This window comes from Polyodon spathula, chromosome 9 (assembly GCF_017654505.1).
Source record: "Polyodon spathula isolate WHYD16114869_AA chromosome 9, ASM1765450v1, whole genome shotgun sequence".
NCBI lineage: Eukaryota > Metazoa > Chordata > Actinopteri > Acipenseriformes > Polyodontidae > Polyodon > Polyodon spathula.
This window is the reverse complement of record NC_054542.1, coordinates 16715861-16733124: the sequence shown is the minus strand read 5'-3', so window position 1 is coordinate 16733124 and position 17264 is coordinate 16715861. Positions and strand designations below refer to the sequence as shown.

Here is a 17264-nt window from a genome sequence, read left to right as displayed (position 1 = left end):
CTTGGGAGCGCAACTACTGTGTAGTCGAAAAGGAGTATTTGGCCATTAAATGGGCTAGTCACTCTTTACGATACTACCTGCAGGGGCACTCATTTGATCTTGTCACAGACCACGCCCCACTCAAATGGTTAAGCACAATGGACAGCAATGCCCGAATAACTCAGTGGTAATTGGCATTGCAGCCCTTCATGTACCACATGGTACATCGTGTGGGGAAGGACCATCAAAATGCAGTTTATTTTTCCCAGGAGGGGGGAGTAATGGGAAAGATAGATTTAGCCGAGTGTTCCTTTGACTCCACTCTGAGCGGTGGGCAAGCTCCCTCCCAAGCTGTGAAGGCACAAAGTAGTGAAAGGAAAAATCTTTGGATGGGCTGGCCTGACAGTTCATTTCCAGGGTCGGTCAGCCTGGATGAAGGTGAGACTTCATTGCAGGAATGTACTGACCTGGAAGGTAAACGAGGTAGCAGCTGCAAGCAATAAAGGCAGCTGCAATCATTTACTACGGGGTCATGAGTGATAGTATAAAGGGGCCAGAGAATCGTTAATCTTTTCCTTCGCTTGGGTTTGTTCATTGACCTGGAAGGACTGTGAGAGCCGCAGTAGTTACTTCACGTGAACTGTTTTGTATGAAAAGAATATTCATGAGTGTTTGTTTGTTTTTCTATGTTGTTAGTAATTGCCTTGTTTGTTAAATCACCAGACAGCTAAAACACAATTCCAGAGCTGTTGCTTTTGGGCCAGCACAAGCCAGAACAGCACCTCACAACAGTCACTAAAATTACATGTTATCACCCACCACGAGCACTAATACACACGCCCCGAACTGGTGACCATTATTGTGCGACGAATAAAGATTATTGTTTGGGACTGTAAACCTGTTGGTTTTTGGATCTGCGCAGTTCATATTGTTGTGTATTGCTGGGGCATTTTCTTTTGGTCACCAGACCTGGATTACAATAAAGCTTTCCAAACTGGATTACAATTGTCTGTGATTACTCCTGCACTGCATCACCTCTAAACCTGTTCACAATCACCAGCCACTTTGCCACATAGCTGTACACATTCCAGCGTCAAATTCATGGATTTGGTTACTACAGCAATGGGGTCAAACAAATACTGGCTTCATGATTGGTGAATTCCTCATACTGTACAATGATGTAACATGCGAGGCGGGAATGGTTTAAAATGGTTGTTTAGATATTGTGAGTATGCAGTGTATGCTTAACATTAAAAATGCAGACAGCTGACAAATAAAGGAAAAGATCAATTCATTTCAACAGACCTACAAAAAGGAAATTTGGCATGCAGATGGTGTGGGATTCTGTTTTGCTCAACTTGTAATGTGTTTTTGGATCATCTAAGAAAAGGTACTATTGACAAGCATCCTGACAGTGCAGTTCACAAAAACAAGAAAATCTAAGCCTTTAGTGCAGCGAACATACAACAACTGGTCAATAAAATATTATGTTTTTCAATGGAAAAAATCCTGAATTGTTGAGCCGTGCCTAACAGTGACACACTGATATGATATCTCCCTAAAGTGTATGCAGCACACAAAGAATAGTTAAATGAAAACATGAACAATTCTGTTTGTGTTGTATGCGACAGGGCCACTGATGATCAAGGCAACTGTCTTCCAAAGTTGTTCTCACAGTGTCACCCATGTATATTTATTTAAGAAGCGGGCAAACATGGCACAGATAGCAAGTTGGCATGTTATCCAATTAATGCAAATTGAATAACTGGGGTATTTCAGAGGTTAAATCATTTTGGGCCACTTATTTCAAAGTTGATTCTCACAGAGGGGTAACCGCTCTCCGTCACCCATATGTATATATCCTGGATCAAAATGTATTTTGATGCACTACTAATACTTAAAGTTACCAACTTTCCAAAGCCTAAATCCAGGAGTCATAATTTGCACTCATTCAGTCTGCAGTACCGAGATGTGTACTCAAACCTAATTGTATTTAATATATAGGGCATTCTAAAAACAATGACAACTTTCTTTCAATGAAAACTTCCTCACCAGGGTTTAATAATATTTTATGGGCGGATTGTCTAGATGAGCCACTGCGAGCTGACTGGCAGGAACCAGAAGTTTTTTTTGAAGTTGCAATAAGTGCAGTTGATCTGCACTGTGTGCTGAAGTCAACTAATATTTAGTCTCTCAAGTTGTTGTTCTGCATTTTATTCTATATATTTGAGCTCCCAAAGAAAGTAATAATTAAATAAAAAGATTCAATGTGCATTTTACTATTGTCATGCTGCCTCGTGGTAATTAAACAACACTATCAATGTAGTAAAGGTTTAACGCTTAATGTACTGATTCATTTCTTTCAGTTAAGGGTCAGTTTTATAAACGTTGTCCTGTCTTAGTGTCTCGGGGATTATGGGGCCAGTTGGCTTTAGATTTGCCTCTGTTGATCCTATGGCTGGACGTTCAGCCAAAAGCAGGACAAAAATAAGATTTGACTAAACTCGTGGGGAAACTGGAACCTAAAAAGAGGGCTGTCCTGGGAAAATAAGGAGGGTTGGTAGCATTACTACTACCATTGCTACTCCTGCTACTAGTAATAATAGTAATAATAATAATAATAATAATAATAATAATAATAATAATAATAATAATAATAATAATAATAATAATAACAACTTTTGAATATTTGTGAATATTGTATTTTCTATTATAATTCTTGTAATTTGCCTTGGATAAAGGTGACGGCTAAATTAATAAATAGATATATATAGATTAATAAATGGCAATCATTTTAAAAGGAGAAGGCTTAGAATAGGAAATGAGGCAGAATTTACACTATATAGATAGAGGAGAAGACACTACTGGAACTCTGGATTCCCATGATGCACTGCTTAGGCACGGACAGAAGTTCCAACGTTAAATCAGTGGAGTTGACCATGTTGTGTCTATAGAAGATCTTTGATCAGAATCACACTTTTGGAGATGCCACTCCTTGTGGGCAGACGCGATTGACTTTAACCACTGCATCTGCGAATGCACTAATTTAATCAGTATAGAGACCTAAGAAAGCAGTGAGACTAAACAATATCCCAAATGAAACAAATCATAGCAATCATTTATACCAAATGAAAGGTACATTTTATAGGAATATATAAATAAAACTTGATATAAACTAGGGCTGATATGGAAAGTTATATTACTTATAAAAAATTACAAGCACTTATTTTTAAGATCATTTTTAAATTCATTCAGACACGAAGGAGACTGTGCTTAGCACCTTTAACACAAGGACACGGGCGTGTCAACTCTGATATGAAATAGCCAATCAGTTTTATTTAGTCACTAAATTTAGTCACTAAAATTTGTCATCAAAAATGCCTTCCAAACATTACTGTTGTACCACAGCCTTGCTTATTAAGGTTACCTAAAAAGAGAGGCGAGCCATGATATAGAGTTTAAATCTGTGCATGCATGTGATTAAATAACAAATATCTTATCGTATATATGTTACTTTAAGAAGCTGTTGTAGAAATGATTAAGGTACCTCTAATGTGACTGCTTCCAGAATAATCTGATGTGTCCACAGGAAACTATAAAGCTATTGTAATTTTGCTAACATATGGTATTCAGCGAAGTCATTTTAGAGAATGTTTTATATGTAATGCTATAGTACTGAAAAATACCTTAGAAATCAAATAGTTCAGGAATGAAGCATTGCTTTTCGAGATCCAACACTTAATGATTGCTTTTTGATTGTTTGTTTATGGGGAACTAGGGAACAGCCCTCATTGCAATTACATGGATTTGACAAATCTTTTATAAGCATTCTATAAGCTGTTTTGACTAATTACTGGAATACTGTTATTGTTTGTTTTGACTAATTACTGGAATACTGTTATTGTTGGTTTTGCCATTTTGTATGAATAAATCAATAGCTGTTTAAACAAACGGAATAGTTTCAATTGTAAGCTTGCTTATTTATATTAACCTCAGGTTAATATAAATAACCTCAGACCAGAGTTCATAGCCTATTTGTTATCAAACAATCAATCTTTATTTTATATAGTGCCATCACAAAGCGATTTACAAGATGCAATATATTATAGCATATAAATCTGATATTATTTTCAGAGGATAACATCACAAAGTATTTATATACTGTAATGAATAATAATTGTTAATTAGAATATTAAATATAGCTATAGAACCCACTTAACATAACACAAATGCTGGATGTCTGGCTGACTGTAAAGAATATTGTACTTAATATTGTACTTACTAGCATATATATATATATATATATATATATATATATATATATATATATCTATATAATTATATATATAAGTAAATCAGGTCAATACATATACATATCTGTTTTAGATTTAGCAGTTCTGTTTTGTTATAGAAATAACTTGAAAATACATACTACTTGGGCTTGCTACTTTTGCTACTTTTCGATTTTAATTGGTAAAGCTTGTTTAACTTCAAATTCCCCAAAAATATGAGTTTGACTGAAATTTACATGGGATAAATATCTGCAAAACCACTTGCTATTTTTTATTTTCTTACCAATAATAATAAGAATTTAGAAATAATCTAGTTTGTGTATTTTTTGTACTTGCTGGTCTCCGTTCCCTGCTGAATGGGCAGGGGTACCTGTAGTAATCTCAGTGGTCCCTTAGTAGGCTCCTGTAGTTTCACTGTTGGTCATTTTATCCTGTTCTGACAGATCACATTGACCGAAGCAGTGGTAGAATGTTCTCATTCGTTTAAAAGGCTGTGAATCATCAAGAACTACTAACTAATTAGTGGTTTAAGGTGTAGGTAAACTGTTGCTATAGGTATATGGTGACAGTTACTAGCTTGATTTGAAAATGGGGTGCAAGAGGAAAATACAATGAGTATTGTGCACAATATCCTGACTGATGTCTGAAGTCTCTGCGGCAGGACAAAGCAGGCCTGTCTGCCTTGCCTTCCAGTAAGTCCAGCTGTGCTGAAGCAGGAGAGGGGCGCAGCTCGACTCTGAATAATAAGTGCATGTTAGTTCTGCTCAACTATCTTGTTTTGTTCTGTGCATATTATTTTACTCATAAATGTATGCTATAGGTTTTTATAATGTTGCGTTTTCTACAGTTTATTTTAGACAATTTTAAAATTTGTGTAGGATCTTTATCTTTACAAGGTATAGCTCCACTGTGACCAAACGTTATTTCAATTAGAATGTTGGTAACCACGGTTTTGTTGCATGTTGAATATGACAAACGGGTTCGAGACATTTTTCAATAGCATAAAAGTCCTTTTTTTAAAAGCATAAAAGTTGATTTCACCCATTCTCTGCTTGAATTGAAAAATAAAGACCGGAAAAAAACCCCAGTAAATTCTTTGTAAAAGAAACGTTGATATTAATCATTACAATTTTCCCTTTCCAGTCGAATGTCGGACAGGGTCCGACAGCATCAAAAAGATGTAAAGCACAGGTCTCTACTTATTTTTTCTCCAGAAAAAGCCAAGAAAACCTTGCAATGGCCAAGTGAGACCGATAGGAGCCGAATGAAATGGAAAAAAGGGTGTATCTCATAGCCCTAACAACAGAGATAACACGGACATAACAAAGGAGGTGGCTGCTTCCGTATCCAGCGCTCAACGAACATCACAGACATTGCAGAGCTTTTTTTAGATGTTACAGTAATAAAATAATGACTTGGATTGCATTACTGATGGTGATAAAACGAGTGATCAGGAGAGGATTTAAAAAACAGTGCATGTAAAATAAAAAGCGTGTGTGAAAGTAAATTGGACCTGACATGCCTGACAAGCACTGAATAAATGGACTGCTAAGGGTTCAAATCTAATAGTAGCAAACCTAATGATAATGCTTAAAACAGACTAACAATAAATATAATTCAAAGAACATAAGAACATGAAAGACGGTTACAAAATGAGAGGATGACATTCCACTCATCAGTAGCGGCTGAGTTCCTATTAGCTAACTGATCCACTACCAGTGGGGTTCTTGAAATCTCAATGAATAAATAGACAATGCATGGCTTGGCAATATCATTTTTACATACATCCACCACTTTCTGTTTGAAAAAAGTGCCTCCTACCCTTTTTTTCTGAATATCTCCATTCAAGTTGCAAATGTTTTCATCTGTACTCAAACCAAGCATTCTGTTCCCTGCTGGGGAAGCATATCCCAATAACTTTGACAAAGTGGAGACGTCCTTTGGCACATCTTCTATTTCACATATCTAGGTGTATGTGAAGGCTGTCTGTCTGTCTGGAAGTCCATGGTGGTCGACTTTTCAAACTACTCAGCTAGAAATGCAATGGTTATGATTTTCCCAAACCGAAACCGACATTTGTATAAAATTCCATGAAAAATCATTGTTGCCCATTGTGACAGACAGGGAGAAGATCTGAGCTGTAAATCTCCTTCCCGACACAAGAGGGCGCTAAGCAGAGGTACTTGCACGCCTGTACTGAGACGGGCCAGCTTGGAGAGAGGGGCGGAAAAGGAAGTCGGCCATCTTGGTGCAGGGTGGAATGACCATATTAGGGGACAAGATTACTGTGATCAGCTGTACTGCATTAGACAACTGGCAAGTGTGCTGAGTTGCGCTGATCATGGGGTGGAGTCTCCTGGTATATAAGGGCTTTCATTTTGCAAGTGCAGGGCTTTTGGAGGTAACATGGAACCTGGGTTGCTGAGCCGTTTGTTTGTTTGCTATGTGTTTTTGGTTTGTTTATTGTCAGGACAAGGAGCTGCCGCACTATTGCCAGCACTTTCACCTTGGACACCACACACCCAATACTATTTATGTCTTAGTTCTTCCCAATGCTATTTATGTAATTTAATTGGGACGTCACTTCAATTCATTGGGATACAGTATTTTCAAATGATGATCAATGGAGATCGCTTTACAGAGCAAGAGAGGTTCGAGTAGCACAGTACAGTGAGTATGTGATTAAGCTGTAACTTTCATAAATTGCATAAAACACGTTGAACTCTTGAAGGAGCTGGAGTCTCCTGTGGTTTCATAGGCTGCTGTTACAAAGAAAGTGTCAACATCGCAGTTGCCTTGCCTAGTCATAAGATGTGATTTCATTAGTTTTCATTTCATGTAGAAATAAAAAACAGCAATTAATTGTTTATGAATAAAAAAAAATTGACTCATATTTTAAATTATGTATTTAAAATTTCACCATAAATGTGATGTGATTTCATTCTTTTTCTTTTTATTTAGAAACAAAAATGTGACTAAGGTCCACTCAAATGCCTCTCATGTAATTGGGACAGCTGCTTATTCTGGATATTTTTACTGCTCCCAAGGTGTCCCGATAAAGTGGCACTGACCAGTGGCGAAGGAAGAGAAAGATGGACCCCAGTGCAGGACCTTATTGTGAGCCCCCTTTCCCAAACGTTAATTTAATGATTATTTCTAAACATAAAACATACCAAATCAAGTGTTCAATATTGAACTATATTTAATTGTCACAATGTTAGCATGTATGAAACAGTAGGTAATAAGAACGTTTTCCACTCACCTACTTTATTTTATTTTGCGTACATCTTTATATCCAACACTACACTATTTTGTAATCATAAACAAACAGGTTTAATCACTAACCCTACCAGGATTCCCCAATTCTGCGATCACAGAAATTACTACAGAATTCACAATTGGTCTCACATAGGAAACAGTTTGTTTATTACTATTCAGAAATACAGGCATGTTGATTTGCTGTAGTTTATTTTGGAACCCGCAGCAGCATCCAATAGCTTCCGTTTAAATTACAGGATGAATCGTGTACACAGAATATAACTGCAAATGGCAATGCTGAATAGTACCCCAAAACCTTCCAATGAAGCCGTGCCTTGTACCAGCCTCCGGGGGGAAAAAAGTTAGGATAATTAAGACAATAACGTTGTAATAAGGGAGGATAGAATCTGAATTACTGGCACCACACACCGGCAGCTACAGTGATACAAATGTGTAACATCTGTAATTATAAATGTGAAGGATATTATCATTGTTCAAAAATAAATAAATAAGAACTTTTGAACCCCTCTGGGGCCTTCTGAGTGCGTGGGCCCAAGTGCAGTTGCATTTGCTGCCACTGGCGACAACTGTAATTAAAAAAAATCTTCTATTACATGAAGCAGTTCTTCAGTTCCAGCACCTCATATACAAAACCGAACATGGTTTCTGAACTGTTTGCAAAACGTGTAGAAGTACAGCTAACTTTTATTATTTTTAAATTTGGATTTGACTTTGTGTATAAGTTTCAGTATTTAAGTACTGTCGTAACATTTCTTAGGTAAATACATTTTTTTTTTTAAAGTTGTAGTAATTACAAATATCTAGTTGTCTACAGTATGTGTTAATCCTGATTGTGCTGTTTGTTCAGTAACTTGTTCACAGAATGTGTTCAAAAACATCAAAGCCTCCTTCCTGGATTTAGAGAAGTGCTGTGCCTGTGTTGTAACTTTAATATACTAAAATAAAGTTGCTTAATCCAGTTGCTTTTGTGGTTACTGTATTGCCACTGACAGCAAACACTATTCTTGATTTTTAAAATGTGTTTTTGATTTTTTGTTTTTTAACTTTATTTGCTATACTAAATTTAAATAGATAGACTGGACAGCGAGGAAGTAGAATAGTCTTCATTGATAGACACAATTCAGAGGGCCTGTACAAGAATGGAGATTTTCTTTCAACAAGCAGTTTACGGGCGGGAGCTAGGGCTGCGTGAAGAATATGGGTTAGAATTTAGAGGCTTAGTCTCGAGGGAATGATGATGGCCTGAGGGCCAGGAGTGTTTGTTTTGAACTGTTAGTGGCCTACTGGCCAGGGAAGGTTTGAGCTGTTAATGGCCTTCCGGCCAGGGCAAAGGACCTCGTACTGCGGAGGTCGGCCCCATGGACTCCCCTTAAAAAAACATATAAATCCTCTGACTCTGCGGAAAATCCTGGAGGCGCTGCCTCGTGGACCAGGCCATGCCCCCAGAGCACAGAAAGAAGGAAAGAGAATCCCTGTCTCCAGAAGCCGCCATCAAAGGGGTGAGGCGAGTCCGTTTTGTTTGAGAGTTTGTTAGTATTTGGATTTCAGTATTTAAGGATTGTAGATGACTACAGCTCTTACTGGTACAGTGAGATAGAAACAATGGAGTCTCTGGGTGAGACAAGACAATAGCGCATGAGCTGCGAAAGAGCAGTGTGGCTGGTGGTCCCCTCTGACTCATTGCATCAAGGACCCTCCTTTGAACAAAGGCATGAGTAGCTGCAGCTTTGAAGCCAGGGAAGTGAGACTCACCAACCCCCCAAAAGGATGGACCACCTGCTCCCCGCAAGAACCACACCTGTGAAGACAAACAAAAGACTGTGTGCCAGTGCGCAACATAAAACAGGTAAGAGGGACAAATGAGAACAAAGAGAGATAGTTAGTAAAACAGGTTATGTGAAACCCTCTGTTTGGTGAAGATGAAAAAACCCTCTGTTAGAAGGAAACCTCCTGCCGGAAAGGATGCCCCCAGTCTGGGCATACTAGCAATTGATTGGTGAGCTGCTGAGATGTTTGCAGAAAGAGAACAAATGTAGGAGTAGGCTGCTGCTGATGACCAGCGACCCATAGTTTTTATAAGGTGATGAGGCGATCCTGAATGAGTGCGGGGTATAGAACTGGGGAGAGAGACCTGCTTTGGAGATAAAAGAAGAAAGGTGAGTTGTGAACCAATGTCTTGTAATGACATACGGGAACAATCAATAAACAAGACATCTAGGGGACTGAAGGGTTTTTGACAGATAGGAACCTTGACAAGGAAGCATAAGGGCAGAGATGGGAGTTTATCTTGTATAATTGAATACATTGTCCTTGACGAAACTAGTCAGTATTGGATGAGCAAAGGAACAGAATGAAATGATTATCAGGAATTATTGAAAGATCACAAGAACAAATACCCATGGCTGAGAAACTGGATAGTGATAGTACTGAGACTTCTGTACTTATAAATATGAACAAAGCTGATAGCCATGAATAGTCTGGATGAAGATGATGGGGAAGGCTCTTAAGATTTATCTGTCAGAGATTTAAGCCCATGTATTGACCAATCAGTTTAAAGAAATTCTCCACTACATTTTTTAATGTCTGTTATGCTCACATGAACATTATCCTCTCTGAAGAAATCACATTCCAGAAACTTTCAAAAATGTATTACATTACATGATTATATAATCATATCTTTGTTGAATGATTTTAGTTTAAGTGAATTTAAGGCGGTAAAGACTTAGCTTAATGACATTTTGGATTAACTTAAAACTTTTTACAATTTTAACTTTTTTATATAAATTAATTTGAGAATTAATTTATTAATCTAGATTAAATCATAAAGTGTTTATCAGCACAAGTTTAAAAAGATGATTGTAATGACAGTCCCGTTTTCAACCTGTGCTGATCCTACCTTAATAAGTAGTGTGAATCAGGTATTAGACACCAACAATGTGGTGTACATCAGTGATGCAATACTAAACTATTGTTATTCTTTGTTCAATTCACCTGGAATATCCCAGCTGCCTGCAGGCTGTATTTCCATATGTTTCATTCCAGTCTTCTGAACAAACAGTTTTCCATGATCCACCAGTATAAATCTGGAGCACTGAATTTCTTCCACTGAGTCTGACTGGTAAACAAAGTGATATAAGCAAAATGACAAATGAATGTTCTTCATTAAGACTTCACCAGTAAGTGTTGTTAATACAATAGAACAAAAAAACTGTATAGATGTCTCAAGCACATACCACAAGTTTGTGATTTTTTAATTTATGCTATAGTTTATATATTTTTTACTCTCATTTACACAATAATGTATTTGTCATATAGAGTTGAGTCTAAGTTTATAATGTCCATGAATCTAATCTAAAAGTTTGCATAAAGCAATATACATTATATATATATATTGTATACTTGAATACATACAATTTAGTTTAAAGTGTTTCCCTGTGTATTGCTTGCAATAAAGATTATGAGTTAAGAGCAATTTCTGAATTCAGCTCAAAACTCCTTAAACATAGTTAGCACATTTTAAAAAATAAAAATTAATAAAACAGTATTTGAGTAAATATTGCAACAAGAATCCTTCAAAATGATTAAAAACATTATAAAAGGTAAGGGAACAATACCAATAAAAAAAATACATATTTATTCATTAACCTTATATAATTGATCAGTATTTCTGAATATCTCTGAACTTTGTCAATCCCTCCATTGATTTGTCTTCCAGTATCTTACCCCAGTCTTGTAACATTTTTCAAGCTCTGAACAGCTACCTTTCTAAAGTTCTAAACCAGGGTTTTAGATGTTGTTGGTTTACTTTTGTAACATGTTTAAATTTGGTCATGTTGTGGTCACTAATGCTGTAAAAATATGAATGGTTAAACCATCTCTGTACACACTTTATTGTTTAAAACAGCATAACATTTTCAATGAAAAAGTAAACTTGATTTAGTATTTATAGTTTACTTTTGTATATATTACCAGTTTTACATTGATTTCCATACTGCATACACACAATGACAGTGGTTTATAATATATCACGATACATAAATAGTGAAACTTTTTTCGGAATGTGAAAATCAATACAAGGTAAAATAGTACATTTTCCTGAACTTTAGTCAATTAACATTTTTGTAAATGACGTTCCTTACCACATCTAAACTCATCCTCTCCATGGTCACAGTCTGTCACCCCATCACATCGGGCTCTCTTTCTGACACATTGGGAAGATGTTCCACACCTAAACTTTCCTACACAACTGTAGGTCACTGCCAAAAATGTAAAGTTTAAAAAAAAAAATTAAACAAAAACTATACACACACATATATATATATATATATATATATATATATATATATATATATATATATATATATATATGGACGAGCTTTAGCATTTCGCGTATCCTTCATTTGTTTTTATTATAGCTTACAGACATGTATGATAATTCTTAACAAGTAGCCTCATTTGGCCACCAACATTTTTTGTTTGTTTGTTTGTTTTTTTCTTTTATTAAAATTTAGTCGTTGCCAATTATTTTTTATTTTCTCCCAATTTGAAAAGGCCAATTATTATTTAGGCTCAGCTCACTGCTACCACCCCTGCACTGACTCGGGAGCGACGAAGGTTAACACACGCTGTCCTCCAAAACATGTGCCGTCACCCGACCATTTCTCTACACACTGCGGATTCACCATGCAGCCATCCCGGAGATACAGCGTGGGAGGACAACGCAGCTCCTGGGCAGCTATCAGGCAAGCCCTCACTTTGAATAAATGTTGTCACTTAAATCAAAATAAATAAATACTGAACGAAAGGTCTCTAAAGCCCTTGTACTACATGCTTATTTTTTCCTATTTGGTCAAAGTGCTTGCCAGGGCAACTTCCAACAAGGCCCATGGCCTTTAGCTATAGTAGAAAGTTGGGTACATCACAAACAGGATCTTCAGTGTTGAAGTCTCGTGAGCATAAGGTACGGCTTTTGGACACATTTATGCAAAAATAAAAAAAAATTAAAACTAGTTTTTCCTTGGCTTTTTAGTGTGAGAAGGCGATTCACCCAGCAGTACCATGGTTTGGCCGCACACTTCCTATAGCATGAGGACTGTGCATGACATGTGTGTGCTATGTCACATTGTCATGACAATAGAGAGAGCATTTGGAGTTTCTTAACTGCATAGAAACCCCGCCAATGGTCAAATTTGGGTGAAAAGTCTTATTTTAGATATCATTTTGTTGAGGAATGCTTCAGATTCCTGTTCATATTTCTAGGCTTATTTAAGGCGGTTTGTTTTATACATTTTCTTTAAACATTTTCTTGCAGTGAGTTCTGTGGCAGGGTTTTGATGCAGTTTAGAAACTCCAGATTCACTCTCCACTGCAGTGACAATGTGACACAGCTCAGTCCTCCTGCTATAGGAAGTGTTGCTTCCAACAATTTGTTCAAAAAGACAAATACAGGGCTTAACATCAGCTCGCTGCTAGACTTATATAACAAAGTTAAAAAAATGCAAGGATGGATAACCATCTACTGAGAAATTGGTGGTGATTTGCCCCTTCCAAGAAGAGGAGAGGAACTGGCCCAGGAGAGGAAGTTGGGGACAAGGAGCAAAGGGAGATGTGTGGAGAGAGGAGAGAAGTGAGGTGTTCGTGAGGCGCTTCGTGGCGGAGTTGTGCCCAAGACTGGGGGAGCACCAGCGTCCAGCGCCCAGACTGGGGAGCATGAGCGTCCAGCATCCAGAATGGGGGGAGTACGAGTGTCACGCCCCCAGACAGGGGGGAGCATGAGCATCCAGTGCCCACCAGCAGAGAAAGATTATCTGCTGCTCCCACCTCCACCACTAGAGGAACACTGCATGTTACTTCCATCTCCATCACCAGGGGGAGAAGTCGAGCTCCCGATGTTGCCTTATTGACCGGGGGCTCCCCTCCTGCCATCGCCTTATGAGGCTCTGCTGCTGCTATCACCGATGCAGGGACCACTCCTGCCCTGTCCCGCATCAGCTGGGGTTACCTGTCCCACACAGCCTGGGTTGCCTGTCCTGCACCTGGGGGTTGCCTGCCCCACAATGCCTAGGACAGCTGAGCCTGCAACCCCTAGGGCTGCTCAGCCTGCATGCCAGTTCGCCATTGCCCGGGGATGCCTCCACGACACCACCCTGGGATGCCTCCATGACACCGCACCAAGATGCCTCCATGACACCGCCTGGAGATGCCTCCAAGACACCGCCTAGGGATGCCTCCAAGATATAGCCTGGGGATACAGAACACGAGGGAGAAGTGCAGCTCCCACTGCCGCTTCATGGCCAGAGGCTCCCCTCCCGTGTTCACTACCCGAGGGTCCGGAGCTGCTGCTGGTCGCATGGGGTCACCTGCTCTGCCTTGACTGGGGTCGCCAGATCTGCCTCATCTGGGGTTGCCGGCTCTGCTCCGCCTCGGGTCACCTGCTCGTCGTTGCCTGGGGACGTCTGCACACCATCGCCAGGGAATGCTGTCTGCATGCCATTGTCCAGGTTGCCATTTGTGGGCCTTTGGAAGCCGCTGTTCCCATCCCTGAATGTGGACTTGGACTTTTGGCATTTTAGGGGGGAGGTGGCTGTTGGGCCATTTGTGCTGTGCACAAGGGGGACAAGTGTGACAGGGTGCCCTCCCCTTGTGGATATTCATTTATGTATGTATGTTCATTTATATTATTTGTATTGTTGTTGTTGTTGTTATGTGTTTATGTGCGGGTGTACGAAAGCCGCCTGTTTTTGTTATTTGTGGTTTTAGACCAGCGAAAAAGCCAGTTTTATAAGGTGTGGTTGGCATGGGGTTAAATCCCCATCCTGAGTAGCTTCCGGGAATGTGGTTGGAGCCTTAATAAGGTAATTGTTTAAATAGATTACTAATTATTCAGCGATACCCAAATAGTCCACTCCAGCTAACATGAGGAGAGTGTTAGAGGAGATAAGGGCAAGAGTGAATGCTCCCCGGACCAGACGAAGTCCTAGGTGTACTTGTTTTCATAAAATAATTTTAGTTTGTGTTTGTTACCTTTGGCTATTGCGCCTCAGTTTATACATTTTGTGCTTTGGTTCATTTCCTGTGTTAATGGGTTATTCCCCAGTATCAAATAAATAACCCTTGGTAGGCTAACCTATTGTAATGCCATCATGTGTGACGTATGCAACCGTTTGCCATCTTAACAGAAACTGAAACCAGTATAGTGTATAAAGATGTTCAATTCAATTTGGGTGTTTCTTCATTATTTTGATACAGCAAATTGCCAAACCCTATTACAGTGAACACCCTGATATAACAAACATTTCTCCAGGTCCCATGGGGGTTTGTTATAATGAAGTTAGACTGTATATATATATAAATTTTTAATTCTGCTAATTCCGCTACTCCGCTAGGGATTGCTCATTGAGAAGCTCTTACTGTACCATGGGTTTCTAATACTTCCAATTTACATTGTTACGTACAGATAGCTTTCTTTGACTGATGTGACACGAGTTTTTTATCAGTATAGCCTGACTTGATTGACTATACACGCTGATACACCCATGAATCTGCGTGTAGCTTTCATTTCTGTTCAGTTAGTATCAATATAAAATATCAATAAAACAAGATTTCTTTTGATTAGGAGGTTTATTACTGTCTCATCTTCTGTCACAGTAGTTCCATCCTCATATGTCTACCTAACTCGCCTTGAAGCCCTTTGAAATCGTTAAATGAGGGTCACCGCCACGTTTTTCTCTCTTTCCCATGACCAGACAAGAGAGGGATTACATTTAAAGAAATCTATGTAAAAATTTAAAACTATTGTTTTGTTGAACTATGCAAGATACGCAAACTACGTATCTTCCTTTTGTAGATTTAGAGCCTTTTTTTATTCCTTCGCCGTCCTGTGTGCATTAAAACATCCAAAATAACATTTACATCTACTTAGGTTTATTTAATGTTTAAACAGGTCTGCGAAATGTCCGCGAAATCCTAATTTTATTCCGCAACCTACCAGTGAAAAATACGTAAATTTACTGCGATTTAAGTAGACCCCTACTCATTCAGTCATATCACCTTTTTTTGTGTGATAGATTTCAAAGCAGACGCCCTTTAAGCTCTTATCAATGCTAATATCTTTATCTAGTACACATAAATCAGAAATCTTGCGTTGCAAATACTGTATCTTCCACAGTTTCAGGTACGGGTTTATATTGCTGTTATATGCATTATTATCTGTGAAGCGTATGTACGATTAATTAAATCGGTCGTTTTGACCAGTACCAATCCCGACAAGTTTTCCTTACAACCCCCTTTAACACCAACAAAGAAATAAATCTCATCTCATTCTCTAGATGCAGACGTCCGTTTTTTATCTCAGCTGTGTTATCTACAGATGAGCAGGTCTGTCAAGCACATTTCTTAGGGCCTGCTGCCATCTGCCAGGGAAAAACAAAACGTCAGACAATTGTACTATTTAGCCTACTAGACTCAGCTTATTTATTCACTGAAGCACTTCAAAAAGACATGTTAAACTTTTCAACGCACATATAACCCCCTGCACACTATTCTCACAGATGTGACAAATTTGGACTGGCTTGCACTCCATAGTGGGATAAGCAGCTGGGTAGTTAATTGACGATTTTATGGACAAAACATAACAGGCATTTTGAGACCTTGTGAAATTAACCTTAAGTCTTGTCCACTAAAACCTGTTTAAACTGACAAAGGGGTACTACATTATGTTAAGTCACATATTTTGGCCAGTGTGAGCCCACCTTAAGAGACCCTTCATTTCTTACCTTACAATTATGCATCATAGATTTCATAAACTATGTAGATACAAACAATCAACATTGTTTTACTATTTTGCTAGAATTGCTGAGTTTGCACTTACTGCATTAACATGTCTAATAAAATGTGGTAAAATGCAGCAGTCACAGCGCCACAGAAGTGGTGTAGTTTATAATGAAAATAAAAACATCCTCAAAAGGCAAGGAAATTAAACTCAAAAACCAATGTCAATGCAGTGTTAGGGTTGAAAAGCAAGGAAATGTGGAGTTAAGGTTTTTAACACTAGAAGGACGGAAGACATACTTATACCTAGAAACCCTGCAGCAGTCTTTCTGACATCTGTATTCAAAACACACACATTACATGTAAATAAATAAACATCCGAACAGACATCGGTTTACAACATACTGTACATATTTATAAAACTGAAACAATAGCAATACATTTTTTTATTTTCAACAGCAATCAGTTTATTATCAGATGAGCAAAAGCAACTGAACGACGAAGATAAATAAATAAAAAAAAACATTTTACAGAAGAGCACAGCACAAGAAGTTATTAAACAAAGTCTAATTTCTTTTCTTTTCTTTACCTTGAGTCTAAGGCTGTTCAAAATCAACACAGATAATGTACTTCTCCACGCTGCCTTTCTGCACAGGGCACAGTTGTCCGAAGTTTTATTTTTATTGCACTTGCCAACCTTGCGAAGTTCCTGTGCTAACTGTAAAATATATTCTCTCCTTGGTAAGTTCTTCTCTGTGCATTATTTGTAAAGTACACAGGAGTTGATGGCTGCTAGGTCCAATACATTGTAAAACACCTGAACAGACCATCATCGGAAGCCAGCTTTCATGGAATACTTCCGTGCCATCTAATCAAAAACACTGATGCTATATTTTGTTGCATAGTAAAACTCCACAGACACTGGTATTTATTTTCACTAGTCCC

The 17264-nt window shown here is 38.3% G+C and overlaps 1 protein-coding gene across 1 annotated transcript in view; it reads right to left on the bottom strand.

Annotated features, from left to right (window-relative positions):
* tmprss3a (transmembrane serine protease 3a) overlaps positions 1-13475 on the bottom strand; it is an 82358-nt gene extending 68883 nt beyond the window's left edge. The window contains exons 1-3 of the mRNA XM_041259959.1: positions 13070-13475; positions 11690-11806; positions 10542-10665 (exon numbers count right to left, since the gene is read on the bottom strand). Of these exons, the coding sequence (XP_041115893.1) occupies positions 10542-10665; positions 11690-11806; positions 13070-13475 (647 nt within the window). The remainder of the gene's footprint in view (positions 1-10541; positions 10666-11689; positions 11807-13069) is intronic.
* Positions 13476-17264: the final 3789 nt, after the last annotated feature.